Raw genomic sequence first — 19,380 nt, 5'->3', positions numbered from 1 at the left:
ATGTATGTGAATTAGTGAAGAATCAGTCTTAAGAAGTTCAAATGAAGGAAATAACTTGAAACAATGAAAATTATTAACAGCTGAAGAAGTGTGGAAGCTGAAATGAAGAATGTCTGCTCTGGAGTTCCTGTCATGGCTCAGTGGTTAACGAACCCGACTAGTATCCATGAGGAGGTGGGTTCGATCCCTAGCTTTGCTCAGTGGGTTAAGGATCCAGCATTGCCATGAACAGTGGTGTAGGTTGCAGACACAGCTCAGATCCCATGTTGCCGTGGCTATGGTGTAGGCCAGTAGCTACAGCTCCGAATTGACCCTTAGCCTGGGAACCCCTATATGTCATGGGTATGGCCCTAAAAAGACAAAATACAAAAAAAAAAAAAAAAAGAATGCCTGCTCTGTCCAAGAACTTCATTACCACAACCAAAAAGGAGCCAAAATTCAGTCTCTACCTACCAGCAGCTTCATTAGCCTTTGGTTCTGATTCCTCAGTCCTAATCTGTACCCATGGTCCTGTCATAGGCTGGAGCTTGGAGAAGTGGGTAGTAGGGAAAAGGACTAAGCAAAAGGGATGTGAGAAGAAAATGAGAACAAGACCTAGAATGGCTGGAGGTAAAAATGATAATACCTTACATTGTTAAGGTATTTTACAGTTTAGAAAGGATACTTTGGTATCGACTGTGTTATTAGTTTCATGTTCCAGATGAAGAAATTGAGGCCACAAGTTACTCACCTAGCCAGTGGTAGAGAAAAAGCTTTATATTCACATTCATAAAAAACTTTACATAAAGATATAGAATAAACAAAACTAATCAGTGAGATGAAGTCATTGGTAACAAATATAATCTTGTCTACAAGTTATTTTGAGATGCAATCAAAAATATAAAATGGATAGAGGAATGGATAACATAAGCAAGTATTATGAAATGTTAATTATAGACTTTAAGTGGTCAGTAGATGGGTTTCTACTTACAAGTCTTTTAAGTGTTTGTAATAAAATGTTAGAAAAAATAGTGTGTTAACTTATAGTGTTTTTGAAAATAATATGTGTGAGCAAAAATTTATAAAAAAAAACTTTCCCAAGAAGAACACAGTGGCAGCAGGAGCTGGTAAAAGACTGAATGATATGTGAAATACTGTCTTTGGAACTTGTTAAAAATATCTTTCCATATTGTCTGTGAATCTAGCTGCACTTAAAGCCAAGACTTATCAAGCCAGAAAGGGAGGATTGACTGAGAAGTGGGATAAAGGACCCTTCTGCAGTGATGTGGTTAGAATTACACAAGTAAAACCATTTGCCAAATCTTGATGAACTGTGCACTTCATGTCTGCATTTCATTATACATAAATTTTACCTTACAAATAAAAAATGTTTAAACGTATTCCACTTCATTCTATGCATGCGTAAGTGTTTAGGGGTAAAAGGGTAAAGCATACTGAAATCTAAAAATTACTTTGAAATGATTCAGAAATATAAAATGAGTTGAAGATAAGTGATAGGTATATAAAACCAACTGTAAGATGTCATTTGTAAAATCTGGGTTATCAGTATATGGGATTCACTGTTTAGTTCTTAAAATCTAATGGAGAAGATGACAGGGAACTAAACCAGAGTCCATGCAAGGGAATCCCCATCGTGGTGCGGCATAAACGAATCCAACTAGGAGCCGTGAGGTTGTGCGTTTTGATTCCTGGCTTTACTCAGTGAGTTAAGGATCTGGTGTTGCCATGAGCTGTGGTGTAGGTCGCAGACGTGGCTCGGATCCTGCATTGCTATGGCTGTAGCGTAGGCTGGCGGCTGTAGCTCCGATTGGACCCCTAGCCTGGGAATCTCCATATGCCTCGGGTGTGGCCCTTAAAAGAAAAAAAAGGAAAAAAAAAAGTCCAGTCAGGGTATTGAAAAAATAATCTATAAATGGAATTAATTTAGAGTTATTACAGGAGTAAGTAGCATCGAGGACACCTAGTGCCCAGATCTTGGTGTCTAATACCACTTCCCACTAAAAGAAACCAGGGCTTCTTTGGGAACATGGCTGATTCCAGATAAAAATATTGTATCAGTGTAAATTTATGAAGCTGATTAGTGAACGAAGGTTTTATAAGAGAATATTCCCACTTTAGAAAATACACCCTGAAATATTTAGGGATAAAGGACCATAACATATGTATGATATACACGTGAGAGAGAGAGACTACAAATAATAAAGCAAATGGGGTAAACTGTAACAGTAGGTAAACCGGGTTCCTTGCATTATTTTTATTATAATATTTTGTAAGTTTGAAATTATTTTCTTCAAAAAGATGATGGCACGGGTGGTGCTGGAAAGAAACACAGGATGATTCAATTAGTTAAGGTTTTGGACTGATTCTGTCCTGCTGTAAGTCCAAGATAAGTGTCAGATTATCTTTCAGTTTTCAGTCTTCTCGTGTTACATTTTCACCTTGATATTTATAGTTCGTTCCTTGTTTTTGGTATAGTGATACTTCATTTTTAGTTCTTTCATAGTGTCAGTGTTTTGCTCTTATAGCTGTAATATTTTCTTCACTGGACTTTTTTTGTTTTTGGGGTGTTTTTTTTTGTCTTTTTAGGGCCACACCCATAGCATATGGAGGTTTCCAGGCTAGAGGTTGAATCAGAGCTGTAGCTGCTGGCCTAGCCACAGTCACAGCAACACGGGATCCAAGCCACATCTGTGACCTACGCCATAGCTCACGGCAGTGCCGGATCCTTAATCCACTGAGTGAGGCCAGGGATGGGACCCAAACCCATGTCCTCATGGATACCAGTTGGGTTCATTAACCACCAAGCCATGACGGGAACTCCACTGAACTTTGTGAGTGAATTGAATTTAGCCATCTTATTATCTTAACCTTAGTTTTCACAGGCTTTCAAAGTTTTCAGAGGGTTTTCAGATAACCCTTGTAGTGTGGGAAGTTTTCTTTCTGTACTTTTTTGTCTTTTTGCCATTTCTTGGGCCGCTCCTGCAGCATATGGAGGTTCCCAGGCTAGGGGTCGAATCGGAGCTGTAGCTGCTGGCCTACGCCAGAGCCACAGCAACGCGGGATCTGAGCTGCATCTGTGACCTACACCATAGCTCATGGCAACGCTGGATCCTTAACCCACAGAGCAAGACCAAGGATCGAATCCGAAACCTCATGGTTCCTAGTTGGATTTGTTAACCACTGAGCCATGACTGGAACTCCTTTTTGTACTTTTTTAAAAACAGCTTTATTAAAATATAATTCACTCATTTAAAATGTACAGATCATTGGGTTAGTTTTTTTTTTTTTAAAGCATATTCACAGTCAAATTTAGAACATTTCATCACCCCAAGAAGAAATCTCCTACCCATTAGCAGTCACTCCCCAATTTCCCCTTTAACAATTACTAATCTGCTTGTTGTTTCTGTGGATTTGCTTATTATGGATATTTCATGTAAATGTAATCATTTAATATGTGGCCTTTTGTAACTGGCTTCTTTTTACTTTCAAGGTACAGCCGTGTTGTAGCAGGTGTTAGGATTTAATTTTTTTTTTTCTGAGTAATGTTCCATTGTATGGATATACTACGTCTTATTTATCCATTGCTACTTGATTTACATTTAGGTTGTTTCCATTTGGGGCTATTTTGCTATGGAATAATGTTGTTGTGAATAGTTGTATACACGTTTTTGTCTGAATATGTGTTTTTATTTCTTTTGTGTATGTAACTAAAAGTCACATTGGGGGGTATATACTCACCCTGTTTATCTTTGAGGAGCTACCAGACTGTTTTCCAGAGCATCTACTCCATTTTAAATTCTCACCAGCAATGCACAGTTTCTCTCCATCCTGGCAAACATGTTATTATCTGTCTTTTTTATTGTAGCCTCCTAATAGGTTTAACATGGGCCTTTCTATGCTTTTAAACCTTGCAATATGATCAGTTCTCATTAATAAGGTGATCTCAAAAAAAAAAATGATCTCGACCCTTTTCTAGCACTGAGCATGTCTCAATTAAATGTGGAATACATAAAATCAGTGGAAATAAGATATGAAAAACTGTCTTCCCATTTCTTTCTGAGGACTTCAAAGTTTTTCGGAAAGAATCTCAAGAAAAGTAAGAGATTGGATTTATTTTTAAAGGCACAGCTAGAATCATAACTTCTAAATTCCGTGATAGACAGATACATATTTAGCATCTGACCCCCTGCGTCTACCATAAGCATCATTGCCACTGTAATCTCCAGAGTGCCTTCAGAGCCTCTCCCTTCCTCAGCATAGTGCAGAGCCCACCATCTGCTTTCTTTCTCCTGGGGGCTCAGATCTTCTGTTCGTGTTGGTTCACCACATTATAGATTAAATTGGACTTTTAAGCTCATCGGAGAACTAGCCATTAATTTTTAACATAGTTTCTGTAGGAAAAGTACAGGTTTTTTTTTCAGTCCACCAACTTACAGATGACTGTTTAAGAACACAACTTACTTATAGGTTGGTGACTATCTGTGTCCATGAGGAAAGGCAAAATAAGTTGGAGTTATTTGACCTAATATCAAAAAGCTTTGTTGATTTAAAGCCCGTCAACATGGATTGTAACTTTAACAAAGGATTATTCCCTTTATTTTAAATTTTTTTGTTTTTTTTTGTCTTTTTGCCATTTCTTGAGCCACACCTACAGCACATGGAGGTTCCCAGACTAGGGGTCCAATCGGAGCCGCAGCCATCAGCCTATACCAGAGCCACAGCAACTCGGAATCCGAGCCGCGTCTGCGACCCACACCACAGCTCATAGCAATGCCAGATCCTTAACCCACTGAGCAAGGCCAGGGATCGAACCCGCAACCTCATGGTTCCAGGTCAGATTGATTAACCACGGAGCCGTGACAGGAACTCCCAACTTCCTTTTTAACCTATGAAAAATAAGAATAATATCCTTCTTTCACCACTCATTTCACTGGAATATTATGATGACTGTCAAATGAACATAGTTTGCAGGTTAGGTTTATTTCTTCCTTTCTTTCTCCCTCTCTTCCTCTTTTTCTTTTTTTTTGGGGGGGGGGGCGGCTTATTTCCAAGGTTTTGAGTAGAAAAAAGACTCTTGGCAGAAGGTATCCTTCAGAAGTTCTGTGCTTATGTATCAAAATAACAGCACACACTGGACTTTGGGGTTGCACTTCCCTCAGGAGAGCATCAGATGTGAAGGACTGATGAAGGATGTTCTTCCAGCGCAAGACTAATTAGGCTTCCGCACCCATGGTGTCATCTCTACAGAGATTCTTGGCTCTGCCTAAGGTCCAGAGCTTGACCTGAATATTTCCAATTAGGATTCACTTTGTCAGGGGACCATAAACTTCCCCCAGTTAAATATGAACTTTTGTTTTGGTCATTTCTTTTTGTGTTGCATTCTTACAGCTCTCCACACAAGGAGATGCAAGTCAGGTGATTGGGCCTCTTACAGAAGGGCAAAGAAGAAACGTGGCAGTAGTGAATTCACTATATAAGTTGCACCAGTCGGTAACAAAGGTAACCTTTATTTTAATTAAGTTCTTGTGACTTAACTGTAAGTTCTTTCTTCTTGTCCCGATTTAAACCACTGTGAATTACTATTTAATTTTTTGCAGGAGAATACAATGAAAAGATGATTGTGAAATACCCTGAGGCTTGAACTCTTTCTAAACAATATTTGATCCTGATTCTTACTATTTATATGGCTTTTTGTGTATACATTTAGTTTAAAACACATGAACTGTAGATCCTCAAGTTTGCTTGGTGTAGTCAAGTTTATTGAACAAATGATTTAAGGATGAATTGTACATGCTTTATACCTATTAGAAAACATAATTTAATATCCTATGGATGGTAGTAAATTACAGTAAAGCTGGTAACGACAAGAACTCGTAATCCCTTTAACATGTCAGAGAGGTTCTATCTTTGCCCCCCAAAATGGGGGAGGAGATGCATTAAAAACAGTGAACTTTTATGATATAATCACTGAAGACAACTTGTAGGTAGAAATTTTCTTTTTCTGTTGTTCTGCTAATTTTTTTTTTCAAATGACTGGATATTAACTTGTTTGCCTTCATATATTATGTCTAAGATGAACTGTAAACTTAATTTTGGGAAAACAGCACTTTCCATCCCACGTTTGATTCTTTAGTCACTTGTGTTTTCTCTCTATTAATGATTTTCAAAATGTTTGGTAAGTACAGAGATGGTTAGAAGCCAAAGATTAGAGGATGTTAAAAAATTTGACCTCTAATACGAGCTTTTTATATGCTAGATTGTACCTTAGAATATTATAACAATTTTTGATTTACTTAAAATTTTTAACAAGTTCTTTTATCAATTATGGATTTCCAAAAATGTGTATTTTTGCATGCTAAACAAAATCTATTTTTAAAAGTTATAATCAGGTAAATCTCAGAAAACTAAATAACAAAAGTAAATAAAGAATATATGATATAGTTTCTATTTCCTTTAATTACTGTAAAGAGCCATAAGCAATGAAAATTTACATTTATTTAGCCTGATTTAAATGCCTTTATTGATACTTTCAGAATTTTGATAATGTTGGCATTGATTTGTAAAAAAGGGAAACATTTGACATTTGTATTTTAAAGACGTTAAAAATTATAATCAACCTCAAAAAAGTGAGTCTCAGTTTTTTAAAAGAAGTAAATATGGCTTTAGACTGACCTTTTCAGGTTAAAACTTTGTAATGAAAAACTAAGTGCATAAAGGAAAGCTACCTCTTAGAATTCCTAATGTTTCAATTATTTGAAGTAGATCTTTGCTTTATGTAGGAAAATACTTTTAAACTTACCCTAACTACTAAATACTAATGAATTTTTAAAACATGTATGAGATACTACTCTCAAGTAATGATAGTATTTTATATGTGGCTTATGGAAACAGTTTTATCATGTTCTGATCAAAACTAGTGTTTATAAAAATGAATAAAATTATAACTGGATTTATTCTAGGTGGTTTCCAGTCAGAGTTCATTCCCACCAGCAGCTGAGCAAACTATCATTTCGGCCCTAAAGGTAAAGGAATTTAATCTTTGACTCTGGGAGTGGGTTTTAGAATTATTTGTTTGGATGAGTGGGAAGTGTCACATTTTAAAAATAGTTCAGAATCTTCTACATTTGCCAAAAGTAGCATGTTGATAATTATCCTATAAAGAGAGGCTACATGTGTGCTTACATCTTCTGAATTTAAAAATAGACCGTGTTGATGTCTGCAGACAGTATTCCACTTATGATCCTTGTATCATAAGCTAGAGAGGCAAGAATCTTAAAAGTATTCACTGCACCTTAGGAAAGTACAGCCCAATTATCCCAGCAACGCAGTGGTTCTCCACCAGGGTGATTTTGTCCCCTAAGGGACATTTAACAATATATGGAGACATTTTTGATTGTCATGACCAGGGATCAGGTGCTACTGGCCTCTAGTGCTGGAAATTCTATTAAATATCCTGCAGTGCACAGGACAACCCTCCAAGAATTATCAGGACTAAAATGTCAGTAATGCCAAGGTGCTCTAATGTGTTTCTGTAAGGTGTGACACCAGGGACAATTCCCATTTTTACATGTACTAACATAAATATACTCCCTTTCTAGTACTCAGGGAGTTAAATTAAAATAACGTTGGGGGAGTTCCTGTTGTGCCGCAGTGGAAACAAATCCTGCTAGGAACCATGAGGTTGCAGGTTCCATCCCTGGCCTCACTCAATGGGTTAAGGATCCGGCATTGCCCTGAGCTCTGGTGTAGGATGCAGACGCGGCTCAGATCTGGCGTTGCTGTGACTGAGGTGTAGGCCAGCAGCTACAGCTCCGATTAGACCCCCAGCCTGGCAACCTCCATATGCTGCACAAGTGTGGCCCTTAAATGACAAAAAAGATGAATAATAATAATAAATAATATCGGGGAGTTCCCGTTGTGGCTCAGTGATTAAAGAATCCAACTAGGAACCATGAGGTTGAGTCCCTGGCCTCGCTCAGTAGGTTAAGTATCTGGTGTTGCCGTGAGCTGTGGTGTAGGTCACAGATGCAGCTTGGATCCCGCGTTGCTGTGGATGTGGTGTAGGCCACAGATGCAGCTTGGATCCCACGTTGCTGTGGATGTGGTGTAGGCTGGCAGCTGTAGCTCTGATTAGACCCCTAGCCTGGGAACCTCCATGTGCCTCCGGTATGGCCCAGAAAAGACAAGTAATAACAATAATAATAATAATATTGGCATGAGATTCAGATTCAGAGCCACAGTGGAGATTCAGAGTTCACAATAGGTAACTCTTTTAAAAAGAAGCAGACAATTCATTCTTATAATAGTAATAGGTACCCTTTATTTAGCACCTGCCACTTGCCAGTCACATGCAGTATGTTGAAATATTCAATATTCAAGTTATTATCAAGACAGCTATTATAAAAACAATATTGAAGGCAGCCGTTAGGTATTATTATCCCCATTTTATACATCTAAGAAATAATACTTTGCTCAAAGTCATATAGCTGGGGAACCTAAATCTCAGTGACTCAAAAGAATCCTGTTTATTACTACATCATCCATTGCCACCATCATCCATTCATTCATTTATTAAATACTTGTTTAATACTAGCTAAATATATAAGTAACTTTGCATATAGTAAAGCAAAGTCTGGAGCTCAGCTGCTTATATATGAATCCTGTCTCTGTTTCATAGAGCTATTTATCTAATGACCTCAGACAAGTTAGTAAGTTTTCTCTTGCCTTAGTTTGTACATCTAAAAAGTGCTACAGTATACCTTCACAAAGGCAATAAGTGTCAACTATTAGATTGAATTTAGGTCGCTTGGGTACAGTGAAGAGAGAGAGAGAAAAAGAGAGATGGTCTACCAGTAAACTCCAGGGAGATATATTTAATGCAAAGAAAGAACAATGAGAGTGAAGAAGAAAATTGGGAGAGATGATGTCACAAATCCTAAAGGAGAAGGGGACTTCTGAAGTCAGATTCTGTCCGTAGGTGACATAGGTGGGGGATTTAACAGGCCGCAAAACTTAAGGACACTAAATTCATGTATGAGGTAGGAGGAGACATTCTGTTTTTCCCCCAACATAGTAAAAGTATGCTTGGATGTTTTCTCTGTATCTTTTTTCTTTTTTCCAGGTGTGCTTATCTCATTAGGATGAAGTATGATAAAGCTGCCGTAATAAGAGTAATTTTTTAGTAGGAGTTGTTCAGTTTATTGATAATCAATAGATACTATAAAATCAAGCCAGTAAGACAGACCAAAGGTCCTAATGTTCTTGCTTCCAGGCAGCGAATAGATGTGGTCTTCGTTTCTGTGTACAGCTCTACATCTTGTCTTTATTTTCTAGCTGTAGCTGTCAAATATTCTTTTTTCAATTTAATTTTTATTTTATATTGGAGTATAATTGATTACAGTGTATTCATTTTAGGGGTACTGCAAAGCAGTTCAGTTATACATAAACATATATCCATTCTTTTTCAGATTCTTTTCCCATATAGGTTATTACAGAATATTGAGTAGAGTTCCCTGTGCTCTACAGTAGATCCCTGTTGGTTATGTGTTTTATATATAATAGTGTGTTTATGTTAATCCCAAACTCCTAATTTACCTCCCACCCGCTTCCCCTTTTGGTAACCATAAGTTTGTTTTTAAAGTCTGTGAGACTTTCTTTTTTGTGAATAAATTCGTTTCCTTTTTTTTAGGTTCCACCTATAAGCAATATCATATGATATTTATCTTAGTCTGATTTACTTCACTTAGTATGATAATCTCTAGTTGCATCCATGTTGCTACAAATGGCATTATTTCATTTATTTTTATGGCTAGTATTTCATTCATATTTCCATGGTATATATGTGCCATGTCTCCTTTATCCATTGTTCTATCAATGGGCATGCCTTGGCTGTTGTAAATAGTACTGCTGTATGAACATTGGGGTGCATGTATCTTTTCAAATCATAGTTTTCTCTGGCTACGTGCCCAGGAGTGGGATTGGTGGATCATATGGTAGTTCTGTTTTTAGTTTTTGAAGGAATTTCCATACTGTTCTCCATAGTGGTTGTACTAATTTACATTCCCACCAACAGTTGTAGGAGGGTTCTGTTTTCTCCACACCATATCCAGCATTTATTGTTTGTAGACTTTTGATGACGGTCATTCTGACTGGTATGAGAAAATACTTCATTGCAGTTTTGATTAACAGTTCTCTAATAATTAGTGATGTTGAGCATCTTTTCATGTGTTTTTTTGGCCATCTGTCTGCCTTCTTTAGAGAAATGTCTAGCTCTTCTGCCCATTTTTATTTTGGCCACACCCACGGCATGTGGAAGTTCCTGGTCAAGGGATAAACCCCACACCACAGCAAGGGCTCACACCACTACAGTAACAATGCTAGATCCTTAACCTGCTGTGCTACAACGGAACTCTGATCTTCTGCCCATTTATTGATTGGGTTGTGCTTTGTGTTTTTTCTGTTTTTGGTGTTGATCTGCATGAGCTATTTATATATTTTTACGATTAATCCCTTATTGGTCACTTTGTTTGCAAAGATTTTGTCCCATTCTGTGAGTTATCTTTTAATTTTGTTTATGGTTTCCTTTGTTGTGCAAAAGCTTTTAAGTTTAATTAGGTCTCATTTGTTTGTCAAACATTTTTTGATCACTACCCAAGATAAATACATTTTACATTGTACTCGTTACATAATACATAGCATTTATAAATGCATATGCATATATAGTTGCATATGTAAAGAATATGCATCTATACACATTTCTATAATTGAAACAAAGATTTCAGAAAACAGTACTTTTCTTATTTTGTGTGATTATTCTATTTTATATACTCATCTACTACTTTTTAAAACATTCTATTACTGGTCCTCTTAACTGATTTTTTGACCCCTAATGATCACAACTCATGGTTTGAGAAAGTCCATTCTGTGGGTTAAGAAAGAGTGCCATGGAGTTCCCTTGTGGCTCAGCTGGTTAAGGATCTCACATTGTCACTGCAATGGCTCTGGTTACTATAGTGGCGCAGGTTCAGTCCCTGGCCTGAGAACATCTGGATGCTGCAGGCAGGGCCAAAGGAAAAAAAAAAAAAAAAAGAAAAGAGTGCCTGCAGTGTCCCTGCTAATTAGAAACTGAATTGCTTGTGTTAACAGACTTCAATGAAATAGTGTTAGCCTTGCTTTTTAGTTAAATTTTATTAAAAATCATTATGACATACTACATGAAGAACAGTAGATCCAGTGGTGGTGCAGCCAAAACAAATTGACTAGGAACATAAGGTTGCAGTTTCAATCCCTAGCCCCTCTCAGTGGGTTAAGGATCTGGTGTTGCCATCAGCTGTGGTGTAGGTCGCAGATGCAGCTCAGATCTGATGTTGCTGTGGCTGTGACGCAGGCCGGCAGCTGTGGCTCTGATTCGACCCCTAGCCTGGGAACCTCTATATGCTGCGGATGTGGCACTAAAAAGAAAAAAAAAAAATTGCAGAACAAACAAAACCCTCTGACTCAAAGAACAAAGGAGAATCTTGTATTTATCAAACTGTAGGAAACTTAAGTACATCACTTTGAATTAGGGTAGAATGTTATAAAGCATAAATGACTGCAGCCCAAGAACCAAAAATCTATATGCTTTTATTTCTTGACAGTAAAGATACTAAACACACTTTTTTTTTTTTTGTCTTTTCTAGGGCCTCTTCCCGCGGTCTATGGAGGTTCCCAGGCTAGGGGTCGAATCGGAGCTGTAGCTGCTGGCCTACGCCAGAGCCACAGCAACACAGGATCTGAGCCACGTCTGCAACCTACACCACAGCTCATGGCAATGCCAGATCCAGATCCTTAACCCACTGAGCAAGGCCAGGGGTTGAACCCACAACCTCATGGTTCCACTGCGCCATGACGGGAACTCCCAAAACACACTTTTTTTATTTTATTTTTCCCACTGTACAGCAAGGGGATCAAGTTATCCTTACATGTGTACATTACAATTACATTTTTTTTCCTCACCCTTTGTTCTGTTGCAACATGAGTATCTAGACAAAGTTCTCAATGCTATTCAGCAGGATCTCCTTGTAAATCTAAGTTGTGTCTGATAAGCCCAAGCTCCCGATCCCTCCTACTCCCTCCCCCTCCCATCAGGCAGCCACAAGTCTTTTCTCCAAGTCCATGATTTTCTTTTCTGAGGAGATGTTCATTTGTGCTGGATATTAGATTCTAGTTATAAGTGATATCATATGGTATTTGTCTTTGTCTTTCTGGCTCATTTCACTCAGTATAAGATTCTCTAGTTCCATCCATGTTTCTGCAAATGGCATTATGTCATTCTTTTTTATGGCTGAGTAGTATTCCATTGTGTATATATACCACATCTTGCGAATCCAATCATCTGTTGATGGACATTTGGGTTGTTTCCATGTCCTAGCTAATGTGAATAGTGCTGCAATGAACATGCGGGTGCATGTGTCTCTCTTAAGTAGAGTTTTATCTGGATATATGCCCAAGAGTGGGGTTGTGGGGTCTTATGGGGCTAAGTTCTATGTATAGATTTCTAAGGTATCTCCAAACTGTTCTCCATAGTGGCTGTACAAGTTTACATTCCCACCAACAGTGCAGGAGGGTTCCCTTTTCTCCACAGCCCCTCCAGCACTTGTTATTTGTGGATTTATTAATGATGGCCATTCTGAGTGGTGTGAGGTGGTATCTCATGGTAGGTTTGATTTGCATTTCTCTTATAATCAATGATGTTGAGCATTTTTTCATCCAAAACACACTTTTTATTTACTAAAAAGTAACCACTGTGCCACGATGGGAACTCCCAAAACACACTTTTCATTTACTAAAATGTATGGGTACAAACACATAACAGTCTTTTCTTTTCTACCTTGTTGAGATTTTATCCAAAATTAAATGTTATTTTAGGTTTGAAGGTCATCATCTCATGTTACAAGCGCTGTATACTGTATCATGGATAGTGTAGTTAGTATTAATGAGTATACATTTAGAATCATTTTAACCACCTTATCTATAAGTAGCATTTAAACACCTTAGTCCAGTAATTCTGATCCGTTTATTACTGAGATTGTCTTGTGTGGATAGTGATTATATTGCAAGTTTATGTTTGACGATTCTTTGTTGTGTAGGTTTGGTATTCTATACAAGGGAATATTCTGGATTGCTGAGGCTTCAGGTTTTTTGCAGTCTTAGTTATTTCACACTTTGGCAGTTATTAACCTCTACCCATCCTTTATATGAAGGCTTTCCGTGCAATGCTCTCTCTTCTGTTTAATATTTTCCCTAAGTGGGAAACCTTTCCCACCTGTAAAGTTTTCTGTGTACACCATCGTTTCCATGTACAGATAGAGGCAGTTTTATTTCTTCTGTGCTGAGCTTGATGCCTCTTTTCCATGCCTTGTTTGACCTGCTAGAACCTCCAGTACCATGTTGCCTAGAACTGGTGAGAGTGGGCTGGTCAATTTGTTCCTGAAAACATTCAGTATTTTACCATTTAAAGTAGAGTGTTTTCCTAGGTGGCCTTTATCAGCTTGAACAACTTCTATTCCTGGTTTTACTGGGACCTGTTAAAATTATAGATGACATTGTTTCATCAAATAGCTTTTTCTTTGTCTATTTAAAAAATTATATGGGTTTGTTGTTTGTTTTCTTTTGAGGGCTGCCTCTGTGGCGCTTGGAAGTTCCCAGGCTAGCGGTGGAATCGGAGCTCCAGCTGCCAGCCTACACCACATCTGTAACCTACACCACAGCTCATGGCATCGCTGGATCCTTAACCCACTGAGTGAGGTCAGGGTTTGAACCGGCATCCTCATGGATACGAGGCGGGTTTGTTTCTGGTTAGCCACAATGGGAACTCCTAAAAAATTATATGGTTTTAGTTCTTTATGCTGTTAACGAAATATCTTACAGATCATGATGGTCTTACCCTTTTTATCTATTCCTGGATTTGATTTACACAGTTTTTTAAAGATGTTTGTATCTGAAGTAATATAGGATATTGGTTATAGTTTTCTTTTTTATAATTCTTTGGTTTTGGAAGTGTTTCTTCCTCTTCTGTCTTCTGAAAAAATTTGTGTAGCTTTCTCAAATGCATAGTAGAATTCACCAGTGAAGCCAGTTGGGATGAATTTTTTTTTTTTTTTTGAGATAGTTTATAACTACACATTTAATTTACAGGGCTATCCAGGTTATCTGTTTTTTTGCTGAATGAGCTTTGATGCTTTGTGACTTTCAAGGTATATGTCTATTCATCTGAGTTATCTAATTTGTCAGAATAATGGAGAGAATATTCTGTTACTGTCCATTTAATGTTTGTAGGAACTATACAGATAACCTTTTTTTTCATTTTTTATATTGTTGATTGGTGTCACCTTTTTTTTATTTATCAGTCTAGCTGTGAGTTTATCATTTTCATTGATCTTTCCAAAGAACCTACTTTTTGCTTTATTGTCTCTACTATTTGTTACTCTGTTTCACTAATTTCTGCTTTTGTCTTTTTTTTCTTTTTTTGTCTTTATTTCCTTCTTATTTTAGATTTTCTTTGGCTTTTTGTTTGTTTGTTTTGAGGCCTTATGCCATTGAATTTTAACCACCCCCCAAAAAAATTAGGTTATAAATTTCCCTCTAAGCTCTTTAATATTAATATGTTGTGCTTTAGTATCATTCCATTTGAAATATTTTTTATTTCCTTTGTGATTTTTTTCTTTGATTCACAGATTTTTGAGACTTTTTTAAAATTTCTAATTATTTATGTTTTTTCTAAGTATATTACTGATTTCTATTTTAATTCTTTTACCATCAGAATACATATTCAGTATGACTTCAGTCGTTTTAAATTTACTGTGTGTTACAGCCCAGCATGGGGCCTGTCTTGATGAATGAACCAAATGTGCTTGACAGAAATATGTAATCTGTAGTTGTTTAGTATTGTATTCTATAAATACCAGTTAAGTCAAAGTGTAGAGATGTGTTCAGATGCCTCTCCTGATACTTTATGTAGTTCTCCTGCTGAAAGACATGAGTCAACGGTTTTCACTTATTGTGAACTTGCTTAATTCTTTAATTCCCTTTAATTCTGTCGATTTTTGGCTCCTCAATTTTGAGTCTCTATTACTAGTTGTGTTGAAGCTCTGTTATTTATGTATCTGTATTTATCATTTTTTATGCCTTGCTGATGAACTGACCCTTTTGTCATTGTGAGATACCCTTCTTTAGTTTTGTTAATACTTACTGTCATGCATTCTATTTTATCTGATCTTAATTTAATATCAGTCTCTTGTCTTTTAAAGTTTACCTGATATATATTCTATCCATTTACTTTCAACTTTTCTGTGTCTTTATTTTCTAGATGCATCTCTTGTAGACAGTATATAGCTGTCCTGCCTTCTGGTCTATTCTAATAGTCTCTGTATTTTAATTGTGGTGTTTAGTCCATTAACATAGTACAGTTACCAAACAGGCTTTATTATTTGATTTTGTTTGTCCCCTCTGTTTTGTTTTGTTAATTTCCCCTTTTCGTCCTCTTCTGCCTTCTTTTGGATTATTTGAAAAGGTTTTTTTTTTAAATTTCATTTTAATTTATTTGTTGCATTTCCGTCTACAGGGCTTGTGTTTTTGTTTTTTGTTTTTAGTTTTTCTGTGGATGTGTGCATCCTTAACTTTACTCAGTCTTTTAGAGTTAATATTGTACTATGTCAAGTGAATATAAAACTTTGTATTTGTCAAAGTACCTTTATATCCACTTTCATGTAGTGTGATTTTCTTGGCTTAAAATTTCCATTTTGACTCTTTTTTTATATTTTCAGTCACTCAACTGAGATTTCTTACTATTTTTTTTATTAGGGGCATTTTTTTCTGTACCTCACTGAAGTTCTTGCCTGCATAATAATTGTAGACTCTATATCATTTCAGAGTTGTCAGCTATTGATTGTCTTTTCCCTTTAGAATTGATAACATTTCCTAGCTTTTTATATGTAGCCATTTTTAATATATCCCAGACAGTGTGGACATTATGTTGTGTAGACTTGGTATTTTTTTGTATTGCTCCTAAAGTGTTGACAGGAGTTCCTTTGTGGTACAGTGGGTTAAGGATCCAAGTGCTGTCACTGCAGCAACTCAGGTTACGGTCATGGCACAGTTTCAAACGGTGGCCTGGAAATTTGTACCTGCTGTTCTTCTTTCACAGTGTCTCCACCTGGTCTGTCATCTCTATTCTTGCTGCTCTGATTTGGTTCAGGCACTCACCACTTTTGCAGGTGTACTCCTAACCTTTAGTCTAACTCATGCAGTCTACTGTCCAGCATGACTTTTCCCAAATTCAAATCTTTTCTGTTTTGTTTTGTCTTTAGGGCCACATCCGTGGCATATGGAGGTTCCCACTCTAGGTGTCCATTCGGAGCTACAGCTGCTGGCCTACGCCACAGCCACATCAGATCTGAGTTGCATCTGCGACCTACACCACAGCTCACAGCAATGCCAGATCCTTAACCCATTGAGCGAGGCCAGGGATTGAACCCACAACCTCATGGTTCCTAGTTGGATTCATTTCCTCTGTGCCACGATGTGAACTCCCCAAATTCAGATCTTTAACCACTTTTTTTTATTGCTCAAAACCCATCTTTGTTTTCCCAGTCCCTTCAAGATAAATTCCCATCTTCTGTGGAGACTACACAGAGTGCATCTGCTGTCTCTCTTGCACATGGACAGGCCCCTCACACTGTGTTGAACACTTTTTAGGTCCCCAGATGCATTAGCTTCCCCAGGCTCCTTGCCTTTGATGGATGTGCTCCCAACCTCACCCACCCCACAACTCACGCTTGGTTCCTACCTATTTTGATCTTTTAAGTGCAGTTCAAGCAATACCTTTTGTGTTTCAAAACCTCTCAGGCTAAGTTGGAGGTCTCTCCCAAAGCCCTCTATACAGCATCATATCACCACAGCGTATCTGTTGTCACTAGATTCTAAGCTCCTGGCAGGCATACTGTGTGTGCACACATTCTCTCCTGCTCTCTGTCTGTCTTCATCCTTTATTTCAGGAAGGAAAGCCTAGAGGGATGCGGGGAGGGGGGTTAAAGAGAAAATGCAGAGCCCACCTTTCTCTCTCAGTCCTATATACATATGCTTATTTTTACCAGAGATTTAGGGCTGGAGATGACATTTAGGAATTTAATGAGTAAAGGTCCTATTTAACCTTCTCTCATTGATTTTAACCGTATGAGCCATCCATTTTCCTTATATGTAATCATATAAGGAAAAGTCATCTATTTTCCTTATATGTAATCAGCATTGAAGCATATATAATATACATAAAATTTAGATTTTTGTGTGTTTACAGAGACCCAGTCTAATTTTCACAGTGAAAAGTCATACTAGAGTTCCTGCTGTGGTGCAATGGGTTAAGAATCCATCTGCAGTGGCTTGGGTTGCAGCAGAAGTGCAGGTTCAATCCCTGGCCTTGCCCAGTGGGATGAAGGATCTGGCACAGATGTGACTTGGATTTAGTCCCTGGTCTAGGAACTTCCATATGCTGCAGGTACAGCCATTAAAAAAAAAAAAAAAAAAAAACTCCTCGTACCTAAGGCCTAGGGTCTTATATAACCTAACCAGTGATTATACCTCACAGTAGAATAGTTTCTCAACCTCAGCACTGTTGACATTTTAGGCTGGGTAGTTCTGTCGTGGGAGCCTAACTTCTGCATTGTAGGAAGTTTAGCAGCATGTCTGTCCTCTTTCCACTAGATGCTAGTAGCAGACGCCTCCCCCACCCCAGCTGTGACAGTCAAAAATGTCTCCAAACATTGCCAAATGTCCTCTGTGGAGCAAAATTGCCCCCAGTTCAGAATCACTGCTATAGAATGCTACAAACAGAAATCTAATCCATGAAATGTCTAGCTGTTCTACCCTCTAAGAATCACTAACATATTTATTATATTCAGTCTGATCAAAAGCATGTGATGTTCTAGTTTTGAAGAATTACTTTTGGTCTTGCCTCTCTCTTTTGGAAACTTTTAAAAATGTGTAAATTTGATCTTTGCTTCTTAAGTGGCACTATCCCTTCTTTTCTCTAAGGGTTCATTTGGGCATTTCACTTGCTAAAAATTTAAGACAAGTGGGGGAGTTGAAACTTTCCACATTTTTTAAGCCTTAAAGATCATTACTGACAGCAGTTAGAAGAGCAGACTTCTGTTGCATTAGTAGAGTTAAACTGTGTATAGTCTGAATTTGATATAGTAAGAAAATGTTTAATCAAAGTGCTTCTCACAACTCCAATTCCTTGGTGTTTGGTCATTTTAAATTTTACCTGTTTTGGAGTCTGCTGATGGTCTAGCAGTTAAGGATGCAGCATTGTCACTGCTGTGGCTCAGGTCACTGCTGTGACTTGGGTTTAATCCCTGGCCTGGGAACTTCCGCACGCCACAGATACACAGCCAGAAAATAAATTTTTCTTCTCCTTAATTTCACATTCTTTTCAGGCGATCCATGTGCTAATGGGAAACGCTGTGCAGCCCTTACTGACATCAGTGGGAGATGCAATAGAGGCCATCATCATCACTATGCACCAAGAAGATTTTTCTGGGTAATAACTTTCAATCAGTGTCTTCACTACCTTTTTTGCATTTGTTTTCCATTCCCACCTCCACCTCTACTCTTTGGGCCTTGTACGAATTAGAGCCTCTTGTGATGGGGTTGGCTTCCAACCTTATCTTGCTATTTTATTCATCGAGCACCATTAGCAGATTAAATTTTTTCAGTTCTTGTTTTCATCATTTCTCTCCTGTCATTGAAACATAGAATCATTAACATCTATGGGACTCAGCACTTCAGGATGTTTGGTACCGCTTTCCCTTTGCAGTTTTACCTTTTTCCTCACTTCTCAAAAATAGCCTATGCTTGAGCCTCTGGTGTAAGCATGGCATTCCTTGTACAAAATGTCCTGCCTCTGCCACTCTGCTAGTCTGATTCCTGCTCTGGCTTTGGGGGTAAGATCCTGCCTAACCTCATCCAAAGATGACTTTCCTTTCTCAGAGATCTTATAGCAGTCTAATCTGGTCATATCACTCCTAGCCACAAACACTCTGGTATTCCATAGCTGTTTCATGTGTGTACTGCTGATCTATATCGTATGTATCTTGAGAATAAGAATCATAGTTCTGGAGTTTCCGTTGTGGCTCAGCAGTAACGAACCTGACTAGTATCTATGAGCACCTGGGTTTGATCTCTGGCCACACTCAATTCGTTGAGGATCTGGCATTGTCACGAGCTGTAGCGTAGGTCACAGACTCCGCTTGGATCTCGTATTGCTGTGGCTGTGGCTTAAGCCGACAGCTTCAGCTCTGATTAGACCCCTGGCCTGGGAACTTCCATATGCAGCAGGTGCAGCCC

General features: G+C 37.9%; 1 protein-coding gene across 1 annotated transcript in view; it reads left to right on the top strand.

Annotated features, from left to right (window-relative positions):
* COG5 (component of oligomeric golgi complex 5) overlaps window positions 1-19,380 on the top strand; it is a 272,865-nt gene that overhangs the window by 226,114 nt on the left and 27,371 nt on the right. The window contains 3 exon segments of the mRNA XM_047754267.1: window positions 5,389-5,499; window positions 6,960-7,022; window positions 18,471-18,574. Of these exon segments, the coding sequence (XP_047610223.1) occupies window positions 5,389-5,499; window positions 6,960-7,022; window positions 18,471-18,574 (278 nt within the window).

The sequence above is a fragment of the Phacochoerus africanus genome, chromosome 11 (assembly GCF_016906955.1).
Source record: "Phacochoerus africanus isolate WHEZ1 chromosome 11, ROS_Pafr_v1, whole genome shotgun sequence".
NCBI lineage: Eukaryota > Metazoa > Chordata > Mammalia > Artiodactyla > Suidae > Phacochoerus > Phacochoerus africanus.
This window is presented reverse-complemented; position numbering and strand designations above follow the sequence as displayed.